This window comes from Fringilla coelebs (assembly GCF_963513975.1).
Source record: "Fringilla coelebs genome assembly, chromosome: 9".
NCBI lineage: Eukaryota > Metazoa > Chordata > Aves > Passeriformes > Fringillidae > Fringilla > Fringilla coelebs.
Genome location: NC_140067.1, coordinates 23,553,300 through 23,572,673, shown reverse-complemented (window position 1 = coordinate 23,572,673; position 19,374 = coordinate 23,553,300). Strand labels below are relative to the sequence as shown.

General features: G+C 42.4%; 1 protein-coding gene across 1 annotated transcript in view; it reads left to right on the top strand.

Annotated features, from left to right (window-relative positions):
- Window positions 1–3,706: 3,706 nt before the first annotated feature.
- Window positions 3,707–19,374, top strand: part of CDC73 (cell division cycle 73) — a 102,162-nt gene continuing 86,494 nt past the window's right edge. The window contains exons 1-7 of the mRNA XM_084211807.1: window positions 3,707–3,853; window positions 9,287–9,392; window positions 10,371–10,440; window positions 11,448–11,510; window positions 11,598–11,650; window positions 12,051–12,139; window positions 13,514–13,730. Of these exons, the coding sequence (XP_084067933.1) occupies window positions 3,723–3,853; window positions 9,287–9,392; window positions 10,371–10,440; window positions 11,448–11,510; window positions 11,598–11,650; window positions 12,051–12,139; window positions 13,514–13,730 (729 nt within the window). The 5' untranslated portion in view covers window positions 3,707–3,722. The remainder of the gene's footprint in view (window positions 3,854–9,286; window positions 9,393–10,370; window positions 10,441–11,447; window positions 11,511–11,597; window positions 11,651–12,050; window positions 12,140–13,513; window positions 13,731–19,374) is intronic.

The following is a 19,374-nucleotide window of genomic DNA, read 5'->3' as shown; positions in this document are numbered from 1 at the left end:
GATAATCTCTCAGGTATCTAATGCCACATGAAAATAGTTTCATATCAAATCCTGATTCAATGATATAAATGCTGGCTAATTATGTCACTATGATCCCCAAAGCAAACTGTGGGAACTATTTTGTAAACTCCCAGTTAAAACTTGTAATGAAAGTGTCGCGTTAGGAGTAAACCCACTCTATTTTTGCATTAAATTTGGCAGCAAATCACTCCCCCTGGCAGTCCAGCTGCTCCTCAGATATCAGAGGGGCTGGGACAGCTGGGTTTGGCTTCTGAGCCGTGGCCAGTTCAGCAGCAGACATGCAGAGCTGGTGTGGCACTGGAAAGAGATGACCTTTGGAGTTCCTTCCAGCCCAGCCCACCCTGTGGTTCTGTGCTGGTGGTGAGTACCCTGTGCAGAAGTGTGTGTGAGCCAGGAAATATGAACCATCCAGGTGGAAATATGAACCATCCAGCCAGCCACAAGCACAGTCAGGTGGGAGATGCCAGTGCAGCAGTAAGAGTATGATCACAAACACAGGCTGGCTTTCCGAATTTCCCAAGCAAGCACCTGCTATTGCCGAGTGCTGGAGCCTTACCCAGTCGGTGTCCCTGTGGGGAGGAGATAGGCAGAGCCCTCCGATAGTGCCAGGAATCAGTGATGGAGTCTCCTCTGACCTCTTTTACCACTACAGCTGTATTTATATTGTTTCCAGTGAGTGACAGGAGAAGGTGAAGTTGTGGCTGACATAATTTCCTGTTTAAGTGGAGTTTGATTTTAGTCATGAGCATATACGGGTGAACTGACACAAAGCTGGGTCATTCCTTTGGCTTCGTTCCTGTTACCTGCATTGTTCCTGCCAGAGCATGACCACAGCACCTCTGTGCTGCTCCATCCTTTGTTTCACATCTGCATTCATTTCAGCAGGGCGAGACCAACTCGCTCCCTGCTTCTCCCTGCCTTGTTCCCTCCTCCCAGAGCAGCACACCCAGCTCCCGCAGGGATCCTGCTCCTGAGGCTGCAGGCAGCTTGTCCCTGCTGAACTACTGCCAGTGCACACACCCCTTTCCCTTTCCCTTTCCCTTTCCCTTTCCCTTTCCCTTTCCCTTTCCCTTTCCCTTTCCCTTTCCCTTTCCCTCTCCCTCTCCCTCTCCCTCTCCCTCTCCCTCTCCCTCTCCCTCTCCCTCTCCCTTTCCCTTTCCCTTTCCCTTTCCCTTTCCCTTTCCCTTTCCCTTTCCCTTTCCCTTTCCCTTTCCCTTCCTTCACTGTTCTCCCCAGTGAAGGCAGCCTTAGGTGAAAAAGGAGACAGAATTACAATGTTTTCTGGAAACCTGAAAATAAGTCTCTTTGCAGCTGACTGTGTGCAGCTGACTGTGTGCACCATTCCCTGCTCCCTGAGCAGCAGAATGGAGCAGAATTGAAATGAGGGTTTTTTTGGTGTCATTGTATCCCAGTGACTGTGTGTCTCACTGAAAAGAGGTATTACTTGTGGTGCAGCAGATGTAGAGGATGTGTTTCTGAAGAGGTAGCACTGGTTTAGGGGATATGCTGGGGGTTTTGGGTGAGGCATGGAAATGGGACTTGGCCTGCTGGAAGCATTTCAAGTCCTGATCCAATTTTCATGAGCTGTAGCTCCAGTCATAATTCCAAATCCAGTTCAGGAAATTATATTGTTTATTCATTATGCCTTTGTCTTCTAAACACATAAATATTACTTTATACCCACTGACAAATAAATATTGGCAGTGATTGGTATAATTCACCATGTTACTGGGTGGTGTAGAACATATTTGTGTGCTAGACTATTTCAATACCATATCTGAAATGTTTAAAGACACTTGTGGTGCTCTGCGTGTGATGTTCTGACACAGATGGGGATATCACTAACATATTGAGACAGGGATTTCTATAGGCTGTTGGCTTTTTGTCTGTTTTGTCAGTCTCAGCACATGTTACTTAGAAAAAGAAAAATGACCCAATTCTGCCTTTTGCAAATTTAAGATGGTATAATGTTTTCTGCCACTGTTGGAGAGTGTTAGGAAAATTGTGAGCATCAAAGGTTAGCATAAGTCATGATGAGAGCTTGTTTTGGGGTCTCAAATCCTGTAATCAGTATTTCCCAGAGCGTGCCAGTTTGTTTGGTTCTGCTGGGAATACTATGCTTCCAGTTTTTGTGTGTTTGAGCAGGAGAAATTAACCTGGAACATGGAGAGAGCACGTGCCAGCTGCACCTGTGCAGTTGCTCAGGTGAGCAAACAGAGCAAACTGAGCACTGAGATCACAAATTCTGCAGGGTAATGTGGGATGTGCTCCATGGCATTACTGTTTGTCCTTCTTCACATTTACAGGCAACATTTTCCTAATGACCCTTTTTTCACTATGGTCTTTTGATGGCTTATTTGTATCAGAATTTTTGTGATTGATAAAGCAGAGACTTTTTAATCTTTTTTTTAACCCAGCTTTATATCCAGTTTACAGGAGATTTTCTCTCCAGCTTGCAGAGTGAGATGGACACGGTGTCTGAGAGAGTCAGAGTCACAGAATACCCTGGGTTGGAAGGGACCCACAAGGATCATTGAGCTGCACTCTGGTCCCTGCACAGGACACTGCAATAATCCCACCATGGACTGTGTCTGAAATCATTGCCCCAAAAGCTTCTGGAACTCTGGCAGGCTTGGGACCATTACCTGCCCTGAGGGAGCCTGACCTAATGGGAACCTTTTCCTAATGTCCAGCATGACCCTCACTGATATTGCTTCCCTGCTTCCTGCTGCTCCCTCTGCTCCTTTTACACGGCTTTCTTGAGGAATTCCTGTGACCCTGCAGTCCCAGCCCTTACTAGCCATGTGCAGCCGGGCACATGGTTGGGAGTAATGACATAAAACCCCCTTAATACCCCCGAACCCCTCTCAGGGCCCTTTAAAACCTCTTTGGTGTCACTAAAACCCCTCCAAGTACACCAGAAACCATCCCAGCACCCGCAACACCTCTCAAACCTCCTCAGCACCCCCAAGTCCATTTTAGCTCTCTCAGACCCCTCCCAGCACGCTCTAAAGCCCCATTAGCGCCCCAATTCCCTTTGAGCACCCTCTAAAGTCTCTTTAGCCTCACTAAAACTCCTCCCAGTGTACCACATGCTATCCTAGCATCCCAAACCCCCCTCAAACCTCTACACGCCCGAAACCCTTTTTAGTTGTGCTTTAGCATCCACGAATGCTTCCCAGAGCCCTGAAAAACCCCATTAGCACCCCCAAATCCATGCCAGCACCCCTAAAACCCGTTAGCACCACCAGCCCCCTTCCAGCACCCTCTAAAACGTCTTCTCCAAAACAAAACTCCTCGTTTCCCCCGCCCAAGCCATCCCAGCGCGCCCGCGGAGCATCAGAGCTCCAGAGAAGAGAAGCCCGCCGATAAACTCAGGCAGTGATTGTGTGCAAAGCTCTATTTCCACATAAAATATAAGAAAGCTCAGCGCGCTCAGGACGGGGAAAGCCGCACCCGTGAGGGCGGCAGCGGGGGCGCGGCCGCCGTGAGGGACAAGGGGGCGTGGTCTCAGCCCCGCCAGCCCCGCCCCCTCCCGGGCGGGGGCGGGCCCACGTCGCTCCCATGGTAACGCGTCCGGCGTCGCCCCCAGTAGGCGGCGCGGCGGCGTTGGTTCAGGCATTCGCGGCGGGCAGCCCGGGGCGCGCCGGCGGGGTCCTGCGGCGGGCGGCGGCGGCCGGAGCGGTGGCGGCCGGGCGAAGATGGCGGACGTGCTGAGCGTGCTGCGGCAGTACAACACGCAGAAGAAGGAGATCGTGGTCAAGGGCGATGAGGTGATCTTCGGAGAGTTCTCCTGGCCCAAGAACGTCAAGACCAACTATGTCATCTGGGGGTGAGCGACGCGGCCGGGGCAAGGGGCGGGCGGGGGGAGAAGTTGCCCCGAAGTTGCGCCCGGGCAGCGGGGACGGGGGTGCCGCCGTCCTTGGCGCCCCCGGCGCTCCGCGGGTGGCGGGGCGGACGGGGTCGGGCGGGCTGGTGCCGCTCCCCGCAGGGCCTCGGCGGCCCGGCGCCCTGCCCGGCTGTCCCGTGGGCGATCCCCGTCCCCTGGCAGCCCGGCGGGGCGGGCAGCGCTCGCCGCTCCTTTCGGGAACGTTCCCCGCTCCTGCCCTGGCCCGGGAGAGCCGCGGAGCCGCGGCCGGGCCGTTCCTCCGCTCTCGGCGCTCCTGTCCGTGCCGCCCGCGGGGCCGCGTCCTGCAGACTCATGCGATGAGATGGCAGCAGGCAGCTGCTCCCAAGTTTTTCCGGGTGTTTGGTGAAATAGACGCGTTTTGTTGTTGCTCGGACAACGCTGTCAGGCGCACGGTGGGATTCTTGGGGTGTTTTGCGCGGGGCCGCGAGTTGCAGTCGGTGATCCCCGTGGGTCCCTTCCCACTCAGCACAGGCTGTGGTTCTGTCTGGGGCTGGCGGGGCTGCTCCTTTGACTGGGCAGCGAGGCCCGGACCGCCGCTGCCTCTGATGAGCTGTGCAGGTGCTCTGCCCCCACCTGAGGCCTCTTCCTGGGCAGGACCTAGTGCAGGCTGTTCCCTTGTTGGTCTTATCGTAATAAACAAGTAGAGAGAGCGTTTGTGTGGCTTAAATGATTGTAGTAGATAAAACGCCTGGTTTTAGAAAGCCTCTAGAAAATGAGGGGATTTACCTGTTGAATTTCCTAGTCTAGCATGGATTGCTTACATTGCAAAGGAGTTGTTTGTTTGCTTTCCTCAGAATTTAGCAGCTGCTGCTTCTTAGTGTCCTCACTAGAAGGGTTCCAATGAATCTTTTTGAAATTTAAGAGGAAGAAATGCTTCTTATTAAAGCTCAGGTACTGATCAAAGAGGACACGTTATTCTGTGAACCTTTGTGGAAAAGCAGAAGTGCCTGCAGATTTCTCACAAAACCCTGAACTTGCAGTTAAGTCTGACCAGGAATAATTAATTTTTTTCCTCATAATTATGATATGACTATTACTGGCCTTAGATTGAGAGAGAGAAAGGAATTAAGCCTACTTGCTTATCTTCAGTTGTAGGTGGATTTTTCATAGTTAATTGTACTTTGCACCTTATATATTACTAGAAACCTGCTTTTTTCATTACCTGTCTCAAGCTTTCAAAAACTAATTTTGGGGTTATTTGTGTTTCCTGGCTGAGTGGAGGATACTGGTATGTAGACTGAAGAGGAAGAAAAATATTTGGACAAGCAGTTAGAAGTATTGACTGTATTTTGCTGGGCAATGTGTTGACAGATGTGTTGATTTCCTTGCTGCAAGTTACTTTTCTCAAGTGCTAACGAGTAGTGGTTAAGTAGACAAACAAGTTTCATTGTCCTTCTGCAGGGATCAAGAAACTGATATGCCAGCCCTATCCTATTGCTCAGGAGAGCTTGGATTAAACCCAGAAATTGTTACCAAAACCCTAAAAGCAGCTGGAGAGTAAACTTTGCACTGTACAGCCAGGCAGCTTTATCTTCCTGGTCAAGAAGGATGTGTGGGTGAACAGAGGATTCTCTGAGCACAGCAGCAGCTCCTGCCAGAGCTGTGAGTGCTCACCTCCTGCGCTGCATGTGTGGTGGAATTTGAGGGGTTTTGTTCTTGGGTTTGTTTGAGGTGAGTTAGTTAATCTTGGTTTAGACCAGTGGCTTCTGAGGTTTTGATAGGATCAGACTGCTCTCAGTTCACAGCATTTCTTGTCAACCACGGTGGCATTTTGCATGTCTCAGCTTTGAATTGAAGACACTGTAAAAATGAGACCAGTTCTGCAAGCCGTGCTCAGTAGCTTGGACACCGCACTTCAAGAGCTGCTAATTTAGGTAATTGCTACACTCAGGAGGGACATTCTCAAAAACTTTCAAGATTCAAACCCTATTATACTCAGGTCACTTGAAGGGATCCAAATTATGCTTGCACTGAGCAGATGTTGGTGGCTTAATCTTTCAGAGAACAAACCTCGAGTTCTGCTTTAGGTGTCCCCAGCATGGCTGCTGTAATTGCATCTCCAGCCTGAAGAGACTAATGCCAGGCTGAAGAGCAGCAGTGGCATTTGTCCCTGCTAGAATTAGAAGTAGTCCCAGGAGACATTTAGCTGTGGCTCCTCGAGCAGCTTAGCTGGCAGAAGTCAGCAGTGCTGCCCTGTGTTGCCTTCTCTCTCTCTAGCACGAGTGTCACCCAAACAGGGAATTGGGCTGAGGAATCAAGCCAAGTTAAAGGTAACCTGGAGAGGGAAAAAAAAAAAAGTGTTGGGGGGGAAAGCAACTTTACTCCAGTTTAGTTTCCAGATAATAATTATAGGGATGCTCCTGCTGGCACATGAAAAAGGCTGGGTGGTCTGAGATGAAGTGGTTTGTATGTTTTGACCTATGGGCCCTGAAGAGTGATTAATGAATCTTTCAAAACCAAAGGAAGGAATCAATCTACCAGAGAAATTTATTGCTTTGTTTGCCTAGTCAAGGGGATTGGATATGCAGCTGAGTTTTCAAACAGTGAGCAGCTGGCCCTGGGTATTGTCAGTTGTGTGATACTCAGTGTGCTTTGTCTTGTGGTTTTAAAGATTTCTGCTTGGTTTTGTGGATGAGACACAAGTCCTAAGTACCTCTGTAAAACTTCAGGCTTTGAAACAGGAAAGAGGAAATAAAGCTGTTAAAAATGAATAAATTCCTGGTGCCCACAGGTGGAAGGTGACTGGATGAGAAAGAAGTAGTTTCTGCTTGTTAAAAATGAGCAGGTGAAGCTTACTCTCTCCTATAATATAAACATTTTATCCATTTTTAAGCGGGAGTTTATTTTGTAAGAGATGCAACTGTTCCATATATTTTTGCTTTAATAATTGTTACTGGGCTTGTTGAGGTCTGCCTCCTAAGATTTTATTTTTTTTTCTTGAGTAATTGATGCCATAACTGAATATAGGAAATAACAGAATTAATTTCTGTTTCTACTTTGGATGTTTGTAAATTGAGTGAGACAAGCTACCCTCAGATCTGCCTGTTTTTAGTTGTCTGTTTATTTAGCAGGAGCACACACTGATTTTGAAATGTCAGTTCTGGCTTAGGTTTTCTACTTGTGTGCAACTGCTTGTCCATCTGATGATTTCCTATTAATGTGCAATATCTTGTGCTCCTAATAAAACATCCTTTTAGAGCCATAATGAGCACGGGGAATTCTTGTGTGTGTGGTTGAAGTGATGAAGTACCAGCTGTGCCCTGCTGAGCTTTGGCAATGCCTGTGCCTTTGTCACACTTTATTGTTTCAATTAATAGATAATGGTTCAGTATTTGTTTGTTTTTATATTTTGTCATTTCTTGCTAAGTATTGTAAAGCTTGAGTAGATGACCAGCTGGACTTTTCTGTCGTGCTCAGTGCATATGGCACACTTCAAAGAAATAATGAGTGCTTCTGAACTAAGACAATCTAAAGTGTTTGTTTTAAAATGAAGTGACAGCTGTATCATGTGACATCATGGCTTTGCTTCGGAGCCAAGCCTGTGTAGAGGAAGCTTTTGTTTCTGCTAGTGCTTCCAGTGTGTTTAGATACCACCTTATCAAAGATCATTACTGCTTTGCTGCTTGTCAAACAGTTCCTTGCTGAGGAATCCAGTTCTGGTGGCTGCCTGTAGTTGGCTAAGAAGCCAAGTTTTGGCTTCTTAGCAGTTGAAAGAAAAATCCTGTGTGTCTACTCCCTTTCCTCTGCAGCAAAGTACAGGCACCCTCCACCTCATGCAGAGCAAGTTTTTGGAAGGAAGAGACAGTGGTAAGAGAGACCCTTTATTCTACAGTTTTGGTACCCTGAATCCCTTTTCTCTGCATGTTATTTTTACATTGGTTTTCTCAGGCAATGTTGTGAAGGTGAGGTTTTGAACTTTAGTGCTGATAATAAGTTCTGAACAGGTTGTTGGGCACTCTTAGCTAATTTCAGAGAAGTAATGACAAGCAAAGCAGCAGGTGGCATTAAATCCACAGTACTGAGAAAACAGACTTACACCTCTGTTGGTTTAGTAGATTTTTGCGTGGCTCTTTCAGGCTCCATGAAGTTGTGGCTGAGTATTTATTTCCTCTCCCTTCCCCCAGTGAGGCTGGCACTTCTGTGGTGTGATGATGAGCCATGAATAAAGCCACTGTACTTAGAGGGAAAACTCTTTTAATGAAAGGGTTTCTTCCTGAAATCTCTTGTTTGTTGAAAATTCTCTACCAGTCTTAAATGTATAGCTTTGGGCTGGTTTTGTGAGGGCTTCTCTTCCTTAGGTTTTAAGGTGAGCCAGCTGGTCAGGGATGGAGACTAGGCAATGTGGAGGAGCCCTGTCTTGCCTGGAGCTGGAGTTTGACATGTCCGAAAGTGGGGTGGGCAGTGGAATTGCTGCCCTTGCTGCTTTCCTGACTGTCAGGGCTGTTTCTCAGAGCACTGTGAGTGTTTAGGGAATAGGGGTTTTTGAAACATGGACAGGCATTGCTTCCCCTACAAAATCTTTTAGTAACAGCATAATGGGCCAGAGGGGGGAATTCTATTCAATGTACATGGAGCCAAGCCTTGTTTGGTGTGGTTTGTTTGGGTTTTTTTGTTTTTTCTTTTTTTTTTTTTGTGAATAGTTGCACAGAACAAGTTCCCTTACAAATTTAAGAGCTGTATCTTTGAAACAAGCTGTTTGGAAGCTCAGATTGAACTTGATGCTGTTGTGTTGCTCTGATGTGGTTCGACTTCAGTATGGGAGCTCACTGTGATTTTGTATCCTTGCTGGTTTATTTGTGCAATTAGTTTGTAGTCACTCCTTATTTTAATCTTTGGGCACCGTTTTGAGCCCTTTGCTCCCTAGACTTTGTGGAATTTATATGTCCCAAGTTCACACTGTGCTTTCTCCAGTGCTGAGCATTCTGGCCTGTTGCACCTGAAGATGATGTAATGCTTTACTTTTTTTGAAGCTCAGTTCTGTTTTTCTGGCTGTCTCATATGTGATAGACAGTTCCTTTGATAATCAGAATAAATAGTGTGAATGAGAGGGAATGTGTACTTACATTTCCCAAGTCTTGCTTGTTTATTTTACAACGCATCCAACTCCTCTTTTGGCTTATTTTGGGAAGGTTTTTTAAATAATTCGTTCAGTAAAGAGGCTGCAAGAACTCCTCTCCCTCACCTGTAATTTTTAGCACAATTGAGAGCTCACTAGTTTGGCAATAGCCTGATAATAATGTTAACTGCTTGCTTTTTATACTGTCTTCTGAAAAGAAAAGAGACCTTTTCTAAAAGAGGATGTGCTTGAGACAGAGATAGAGAAATTAAATGCTACAACCTTTTCTTGTGTTACAGGACAGGGAAAGAGGGCCAGCCCAGGGAATACTACACTTTGGATTCTATCTTGTTCCTGCTCAATAATGTGCACCTTTCCCATCCTGTGTACGTCCGTCGTGCTGCAGTAAGTAGACCATACAAAATGTGATTTTTGTCTTGTGATGATGAATATGTGTGTAGTTATTTTCAGGGAATGATAAATGCATTTGTGTGTATGAATTTGGCTGGGGAAAGTGAGAATGAGATGCAGCAGAATGTGTGTGAGTGTTTAAAAACAATCACCTCTGCAGAAGGATCACATGACAAGTCCTGTCAGGGTGGAGTATTTTTCTTGACAATTCACTTCCTAACAGATTATACCTTCAAACCACCAAATTATGTTTACAGCAAGAGTTTGTTAACCAATTATTAACAGTAATGGCAGCATTTTTCACGATAGTCTATGGACATAGTTGTTTCCAGCAATAAACTATTTCAGGAGTACTTTTGTCCATCTGTTGTGTGGAGTGATCCCAATCTAGATGATCCTTTAGTGCCTTAGATGGCAGGGATCTCCAGAATGAAGTAAAGCAGAACAGCTTTGGAGTGGACTTGGAAGTAAACAATCCAATTAAAAAAATTACTGGTTAAGCCCTACAAATAAAGATAAAGGAATTTTTTTAAAGTCCTTTTAATTTCCATTTGAATGTTTTCTATGAGGCTGCTCTTCATCTTCCTTTGTGCTTCATTGTTACCTGAGACAGCAGTGCTGTGTTGGAACAACACAATTGAGATACATGATTTCTATGTATCAACACAGACTCCTGGCAGGGAAGTGTTTGTGTGTGTAATAAAGCTAGTTCTTGATCTTATTTGCAAGTTTGAAGGAAGGAGGAAAAAGGCTGCCCTCTCTTTCAGTTTCGTAGCTAGCTGTATGTTTAATTTTGTGTAGCTGAACATCCTCTAAGATGTGGTTGCACTTTAAGCTTGATAGTTAAGCTTCTTTGGGTGGCAGGACACATGGTCATGTCCTGGTGTGAGTATTTTTCAGTAAAAGTGAAAAATCTTCAGTGAGTCTCTGTGAGGGAAGAACAGTTTAATATCACATCTGCTGTCTTTTCAGACTGAAAACATTCCTGTGGTAAGAAGACCTGATAGGAAAGACTTGCTTGCATACCTAAATGGGGAAACATGTGAGTGATGTGTTCTTTTGACTTGGACACACAGTGCTCTTTACTGTTTCATATTTGTGGCACAAGTGAGGGCTAGGAGGGGAAGGCTGGGTAACAATAGGCAGTTTGCATCTTAACTGAATGTACTGAAACTTCTCAAAGAAAGTTATTCTTGTATTTTTAATTGTGTTCTTAAATTAACTGTTTTGCTTGGATAGGAGCTGCATTCCTACATGCATATTTAGAGGTGAACATTATTATTACTATTAACCTACTCTGGTTAATAATTATGTGTTAGAATGCTTAGCATGTATGTTTTTTCCTTCTCTAGACTATGGGAAGCTTTCAGTAGCACATTGAATGCAAGAAATGTGTAGGATGAAATCTTCAGTTTAATAAAATATATGGAATCACTGCTTTGTCAGTCTGGCAGATTTGCCTAGCATTTCATAATCTTAAATTTTTTGTTAACAGTAGTCAGAAAAAAGAGGTTTCTCTGAGAAAAACAGAAATATCACCTTTGTAAGATGCTCTGCTTTGTAGGTGGTCTTTAGATTTCAAGCATCCTGGAATATGAGAATTATTTCTGTAGTATGATGAGTAAAATCACTTTATATATATATATATGTATATCGGGGATCAGCAGGTTGTTTTTAAAAACAAAACAAAGCCCTAGACAAAACTGTAGATCTTGATTCTAGATTCTAATTCTCATTGTGACTCTATTTTCTTTTATTATTGTTATATAGAGATCATAGAATCATTGATTAATTTATGTTGGAATGGACCAGAAGAGGTCACCTGGTCCAATCCACTTTTCAGAGAAGGGCCAAATGACCCTGAGCAACACGATTTAGCTTTACATTCAGTCAGGCTCTGACTAGTTCCAATAGTCCCAGTGTTTGACCACCTCTGCTACCTAATATGTAGAGTTTCCATTGCACTTCATCTGTTGTCCTTCTTTCTTTTATACCCAAATATTATTGCAAATATTTTCTTTTTAAATTGCGTGTTCTGTTTGAATTCAGCAACCTCATCAAGCATAGACAGAAGTGCTCCACTTGAAATTGGTCTTCAACGATCCACTCAAGGTACAGTTTAACTAAAAAATAACTTTGAGGTTATTTTATAAAAATCTACTGCAATCTTGCATTTTCAATATCCTGTTTTTCTTCTAGTTAAAAGAGCAGCAGATGAAATATTAGCAGAAGCTAAGAAACCAAGAATTGAGGTAATGACAGTGACTGTCATCAATACAAATTGTTGGTGGAGGTAAATTACGGGGTTCATCTGTTTTTGAATTCCGTTGGTTAATTGTCCTTTGGTGTACAGGTAACATGGGAATGGCAACTGGAAGGGATTAGAACTCCATGGGAATGGCAACTGGAAGGGATTAGAACTCCGTGGGAATGGCAAGGGGAAGAGATTAGAAGTTAGACCTGAAGAATTGTGGTTCTTGAGGAAACTTCCAATAGCTCTGCAGTTAATGATAGTGCCTAGATCAAAAATCATTGGAAATAAAGATTGTCCTTGCAAATGTGAAGAAAATACTTCTGAATAGCTTTAATTCTAGCCATATTTATATTTGAAAAGAGAGTGCACAAGAACTTAAACATGACTGTTCCTTCCAGGATGAAGAGTGTGTGCGCCTCGACAAGGAGCGCTTGGCAGCTCGGCTGGAAGGACACAAAGAGGGCATCGTGCAAACAGAGCAGATCAGGTGGGATTACTGTTCCTTATGCCTAATGCTTAATTACAGGATAGAGAACAATTCTTGTGCTGTTCTAAGCAGCCAGTTTTTCTTCTGTCCAGCAGCTCTCAGTGGAAATTTTCTTCTTTGATACTCTCAGTGATGTTCGAGGAGTCAGACCTTGAAATACTTATGACAGTGCAGATTTGAGGCATTTATGAAAACCATAATTATAGCTAACCGCATGAAAAATATGTATTTTGAATATTTGAATATGTATTTTGAATGATTTCTTCCTATCTCTTATAGGTATACTTAAAAGGGAACTGTAGGGAAAAAAAATCTGATTGTGGCATGGTTAGAAAGCTTAATTAAAAAAAATTATAAGTATGTGTGGTTTTGTATAAATTATTAATGTGGATGCTACCTTGAGTGTATTACAACTTTGCAGTATTGCAGTGAGGATTACTATGTGTTGTTTGAATTAGTTTATATTCTCTAGTTACCAGTTCTTTTAATGCTGAATGTAAACAACTAGCCCTTTAAAAAAAGTACAAGTATTTACAGGTGGTGAGTTTCCACTCCATGCTTGACCCTGCTGTGCACCAAGTAGCAACACAAACAAGTTCCCTTCCCTGTGACATAGTTGCAGAGGAGGATGTTTCACAGCCAGTACATGCATTAATTTTTTCATGTATTCTCAAAGGAAAAAAACCCTTGTAATAGTAAATTCGGTATGGACAGTTAGTGTTGTGCAATTCAGTCTTGATCTTTTTTCCTTCAGCTCACCTGCAAAACAGCAGGGCTCACTGACAGCCCAATGCTGTGTTTACAGTTAAAAACAAACACACATAGGTGTTGCCCTCTTGGACTGGAGTGAGTTCTCTCAAACCCAGATTAATGTGCACAAGGTTACCGCTATCTGTTGTTTGCTGACCTGCATGGTCTCAGAAGGTACCGCATCTTCCAAGGGACCAAGTCCACATAACTGCACCTCAGCCAAGATTTAGAGTAATTTTTTGAAAGCCTCAGAGCAGCCAGGGGTTGGTTGACAAAATTGTAATCCACTAAAAATATCAGGGAACTGAAATTTGGATGTTGTTATAAATGAAGATGTTAGTCCTGATGCTTTACATTTGGGTTATTTATTTTTGTGCGGTATACTTGGGATTTTTGGATGGTCTTTGTGTTAGTGCTGTGAGTCTTTTATCACAAATTGGATTCACGTGCCCAAAACAGAAATGCCAAGTCTATATAATATTTCAGTGTATATATAAGGTGACTGTTTTGTGGTTTATAGCACAGCCTTAAACTTTGGGAGGATGAAGTTACTCATTCACAAATTATTTCAGAAGAATTGTTTGTGCAATAATTCAATCTCTGCTGTTACTTTTGCTCATTTAGGTCCTTGTCTGAAGCTATGTCAGTGGAAAAAATTGCTGCTATCAAAGCCAAAATCATGGCAAAGAAAAGATCCACTATCAAAACTGATCTGGATGATGACATAACTGCTCTTAAACAGAGAAGTTTTGTTGATGCTGAAGTGGATGTAACTAGGGATATTGTCAGCAGGGAGAGAGTATGGAGGACAAGAACTACAATCTTACAAAGCACAGGCAAGGTAATGCTCTGGATATGAAGCTGGGTTTTATGATCCCTATGACAAACTGCATTTTTATTTCCTGTATCTAACTTGTTAATCAGAAATGACAGTGGGATTATGGTCAGTGTTCCATGTAAAGGTGGGCTTGCAGGGCTGTTGGCACAGTGACAGAAGAGTTTGTCCTTATCATGTTACAGTAAATCTAAATTGTATCCCCAACTACTTGCTTCAGCTATTTAAAAGATACTAAGTAATCACCTAATTCCTCTTAACCAAAGCTGGCTTGGGCCCTGCAGTGGGGAGGGCTCCATGAATGGATTGGAAACAGACCAAAGTGGGGAGTAATTGATAGACAGAACAGTGCAGGTACGTTAAAAGCCCTGAGACCTCTAGGTTGTGGAAAACACCAAAGAAGTGAGGAGGAAAAATGCTGGAATGAACAAAACCAGAGAATGTTACCATGAAGAGGTTTTAGTCCCTTGATGCTACTTTGGGCTGCACTTGGTTATGTGCTATTCTGAACATGTTTGCTAGCACAGCTGACAGCTTGCTCTCTTTGGACAGTGAGGCTTTCTTTATTGCAGAGCTACTTGGCACTAAATTTCTCAAGGAAGCAGTAAGTCAATTTCTAAAAGATTTCAAGGGTCTGTTTTCCTGAGGTTATTGTCAAACTGCATCCTTTGCCTTCACTACTTCTTTTAAGTATTGTCACAGGAAAATAATGTTTAGAAATAAATGAACTCTCAGTCTTCATTTGTCTTATTTTTAACAGTATTTTACATAACTCTCAACTTCCCAGTATTGCCCAGGGTAGATGTCAATAATTTAATTCATGAATTATGGGGTAATTACTGGGTATGTGGCACATTCCTGTGTGCCACCTACAGAGTGAGCGTTGCTTCTCTGAATCTCAGAGATTTGTAGCAGCCTCGCTGCTGAGAGCTGATAAATTGGTAAAAGCTTTGATGTTTCAGTCATTGGAAAGATTTGTACCAAAGGAATCTGTGTAGTTCTTCTTCCTTTGTGAATCATTCATGGCATTCCTATCTCTACTTTTCTTCCAAGTGAAATTGGATACTGAAAGATAGTAGGGAAGAGATGAATGTTTTCGTTGTAGTATCCCTGTAGTAACAGTGAGATGAGGTAGTGACTTTAAGCAAAACATGACCCAGGAAGAAAGACAAGAAACAAGAGGTGAAGTTTGTTCTTGGAGTCTAGCATGCAGTTACTGTGAGCAGCCTGATGAGTGCATGGGCATAACAGCAAATCTTCTATTTCGGTTTGTGCAGGGTTGCAGGAACATTCTTGGTAGCTTGGACAGCAATCACCGAGTGTTAATGTTTATATTTTCCAACAAGTAGCAGTGAAAGTAAGTAGCTAGAGAAACATCACATGTTACTGAGGGCTGTGATTTATCCCAGAACAGCTCAGGTTTTTCATTTGTACTTTGGGTGGGAGGGCTGTTTGATTTTTGTTTTTTTTTTTTTCCTTTTTTTTTCTGTATTTCAAGAATCTTTGTAAAGACCTTGAAAGTTGTAAAGAAACTCAGATACATTGTCTCAGGCAAATAATTTCTTCCCTTCTTCCCTGTTCCTTTTAAGAATTTTGATCAGGGAACCATGATACTGCTCTGCCAATGCTGTTTTGACTCTTCTGTATGATATTTGAATTGCTGATGTGCCTGATAATTCTTGTTATTGTAGATTTTCACTATCTGTTTGGTATGGGTTTATCTGCAGTCTCTTGAATCCTTCTAGAGTATTTAAAACCAAAATTGACTTCAACAGTGCATGCCTTTTTAATATCTGTATTCCTTTGGAACTCCTGGGTGAATGGTAACAAACAGTGAGCACTCCTAAATGGAAATTTTGTTGTTTCTTTGCAAAAATTGCTTCAGTCCAAGGCTGCTTCTGAGGCTCTTTTCCACAGAGAAACACTCCTGTGTGTGTAGGTTTTCCCAGTGTTCTCTGTAATAAACTAAGATGCACAAACAGCTTAAGATGCAAAAAGTACACAAAAGTAAAAGGCCATAGTAGGCCACAGTACAAAAAAAATTCTTGACCTTTTCAGCTTACTGACAGGTTTCCTCTGCTTTTGATATGTTTGAAGAAAATATTGATTCCTCCAGCAATATGCTCCTCCAAATTCTTCATAGATGTCAAAAATATTAACTGCATTTCTGAAGCATTTACTGGTTCTCCTTTTGGACACATTTCCCAGTTCTGAAGTTTGCTTTATAGAACTGTTCCAGGATGTTTTTTAAGTCTCTGGTAATATAGTGTTCCTTTCTAACATTTTAAAAAGTTTTCATGATACTTGCATTCTGTCCTTTTACCTGCTGCTTTTATCACCAGCATCTTCATTGTCACAAATCTCCCCTTGCTGAAATTACAGTGGTAGATATTTTCCTGGCTGTGAGTGGTTTTTTTTGTTTGTTTATGAGAATGTGTACTTTGAGTGCATCGATGCTCCTGTTGTGGAAGGTGCTTCAGCAGCTGTGTCATTCCCAGTTTATTTGACCCTTAAGATTTCTGTAATGCATCTCACAGGTCCCTTGTCTGTGTGACCTCTCTGCTACCCTCTTTTGGTCAGATGTTGTATTGATCCCTAGATGTCTTTTTACTGATTTCTGTGAGGTTCCCTATTGTTTGCAAAATCAGACATTTCAGTTCACCTGTCCTCTTTTGGTTTTAAGATTTCTACATTTGCATTTATCTGCTTGCTTATTGTTATTCTTTAAAATTTTTTGTTGAGTTCTTATTCCATAGTTTTCTGTGTGATTATTATGCAGTCCTACCTCTTTTGGAAAGTCAGTGTTTGATTTAATTCCTAGTAGATGAATCATCCTGCTCTCTCAGTTTTAAATTTTGTTGGCTTTCCCCAATTCTTTTAGAAGACTGCAGTCTTCTAAATTATTATGAATAATGTGGCATTTTTATGTGATCACTTTTCAGAGCCAAATTGCATCAGTTTAGTATAAAGATTTTTTTCCCTTCTCATAGTGACTTAATTTTAGAACCCTTTGACAGTATATATTGTTTAAAGGAATTTAATTTCAGGAAGAGTTTTGTATCCATGCATAGACTATTTACTATCATAAGTGTTTGAAATGTTAAGTTTTGCATCAGTGCTCTGCACAGGTTTCAGTTGTGTGCATGTTTTTAGATAAATGGGAGGCTGTTTTGTAAAACAAACCATTGAATACCTAGAAAACCTGTGTTTATACTGAAATTGAGTCTTTCCTTTTGCATCCTTCCCCTAGCTTTCTTTCCTAAAAATCCTTTTGTTTTTATGATCTTCTGTAGCAGGCAACAGCAATTTTTTCTGAAGGAAAAACCTCATTTCATCTCTACTGTAAATGTATTTGGCACTTGAATTTTTCCCATGGGAACAAATTAAAGTAGCATTCACAGGTGTATGTGGAGAGTGTGTTTTTGTCTGTGACTGCTGGTGTACTTGATTTATATTTCATTATTTTAATCTCCCAGATCGGTCAGAACTATTTCTTAGATAATCAGCAAGGTAACTGGGTGGGATCTTAAAGCTGGAATCTTGGAAATGCACTAATATTTGCCTTGTGAATTTGTAACTTTTCAAAATGAACCAGTGCTCTGATATGAGCAGCTCTGAGCATTTCAGGTGTTCTTTTAAAAAAAGAAAAAAAATCCTTCATTCTTTTCTTTATGGAGTGTGGTGGGTTGACCTTGGTTGGATGGATGACAGGTGCCCACCAAGCTGCTTCCCTCCTTAGCAGGATGGCTGGGAGAAAATAAGATGCAAAAAAAAAAAAAGTGTGGTTCAAGATGAAGGCAATTTATTAAAAACAAAGGATGTGTGGGGAAGCAAAGGAGGACAAAAGATGTATTCTCTGCTTCCCCTCAGCAGGAGATCTCCAGACACTTCCTGGGGAGCAGGGCTTGGGTACCTCGAGCAGTTGCTCCTGAAGACAAATATTGTAACAAGAAATGCCCTCCTCCTTCTTTCTCTTAGCTTTTACTGCTGAGCAGATGCTGTGTGATGGGGAATGTCCCTGGAGTCCGCTGTCCTGGCTGGCTGTCCTCTCCAGATCCTGCCCAGCCCCACTGGGTGGTGAGGAGGCAGCCTTGGGGCTGGGTCAGCACTGCTCAGCAGCAGCCAAAACACTGGGCTGTTAGCAGCACCTCTCTGCCTACCCAGGCACAGGGCAGCACTACCAGGGCAGCTAGGACACAATTAATTCCACCTCAGCCACACCCAGTTCATGAGAAAATGCTACAGTTTATTGCTAAAACTTGAAATTTTGGCCAGCACTCTTCAGTTATCTTTTCACCCAGTTGCAGGTATATTAGAATTAGATTTTCTCAAGTGAACTCTAACCCTCTGTACAAGGAAATAACATAATCCAGCCTGTCCAAGATATGGGAAGTCTTAAAGGTTATAGCACATAACCTTTCTAAATCTCTACAGCTAAAAAGCTGAAGAGTGGCTGCACACTCCTGATGTAAGTGCATTGTCCAGGCAGACACATGTATACATCTGTCAGCAGCTGGCCCAGCTGCTGCTTTGATGCATTTCTCAGCTTTTAGCACATGTGTAAGTATTTTCTCCTCCTTGAGCCTTGTATAAATCTTTTGAAGACTTTGCCTGGCACTATGTGGCTATGAGTGACCTGTATGGCATCTTGACATTACTGCCTGCCTGGAGACACTCCAGGGAAAAAAAGAACTGAATAGAACCATGTAAGTTGGACAGGAGAAATGGGCATTTGAGGTATGCACATTTCTAGGGGAGTTAGGTGTGTATCAGATCTAAGAATGATGGGATGTGGGCTCTTTCTGCAGGTAACTGTTTATTATGGAAAAACTATTAAAACTTGGTATGGGATCAGAGTTAGGTGGAGCTGAGTCTCTGTAATTTCATAACCTTTACATCATGAAATTGTATCTTTCTGTAAGTGTAACCTTGTTCCTTTAACTGTATATTACTTACAAGGTCAAGGTTGAGATGTTGAAGCAATGGTCTGTTTTTTTTCTTATTGTTGCTTCACTGCTGCAGACTGGTGAATTTGATTCTCTTGCAGTCTGGGTAGTTAGGTTTTCCCTGCTTAATATATACAAAAGACTTAAGAAAATATTCTAAATTACAGCTTTTTAATATAATAATGTGGTTTTTTTTTCTAATAAGGTATGAACTAAGCCTGAATAAAATAAAATATTTTTGTGCCTTGATCCTTATATTTATATATCCTTTGTTCTTATGTAAAAGACTTAGACTGGGCTATCCAGCACATTTTCTTAAGTTTTGTATTGAAAGCATAGAAATCTTAGACTGTAACAAGTAATATAATTAAATAAACAATTTTTTTTTAAACCTTAATAGATTTTTAGCTTTTATATCTTTAGCTATTGCAGCCCTGTTGTAATATACTAGTTATTTGTACTTTTCTTTGGGAAAGTTACCTGATGCCCAATGTATTGTTTTCCATGACACAAGATGTTAATACAGAAGGGAATAGACCTTCATAGCTCTGTGAGTTTTATGTATTACATTTCATAATTTTGATTTGTATTTCCCCACTGTGCCACCCCCAGATTCTGGGTATTTTTGTGTGCATGGTGAGAGAAGACCAGAACTGAGTAGGATGATTAGAGTTTATAGCTGACCTAGCTAGAAGGATTGGAAT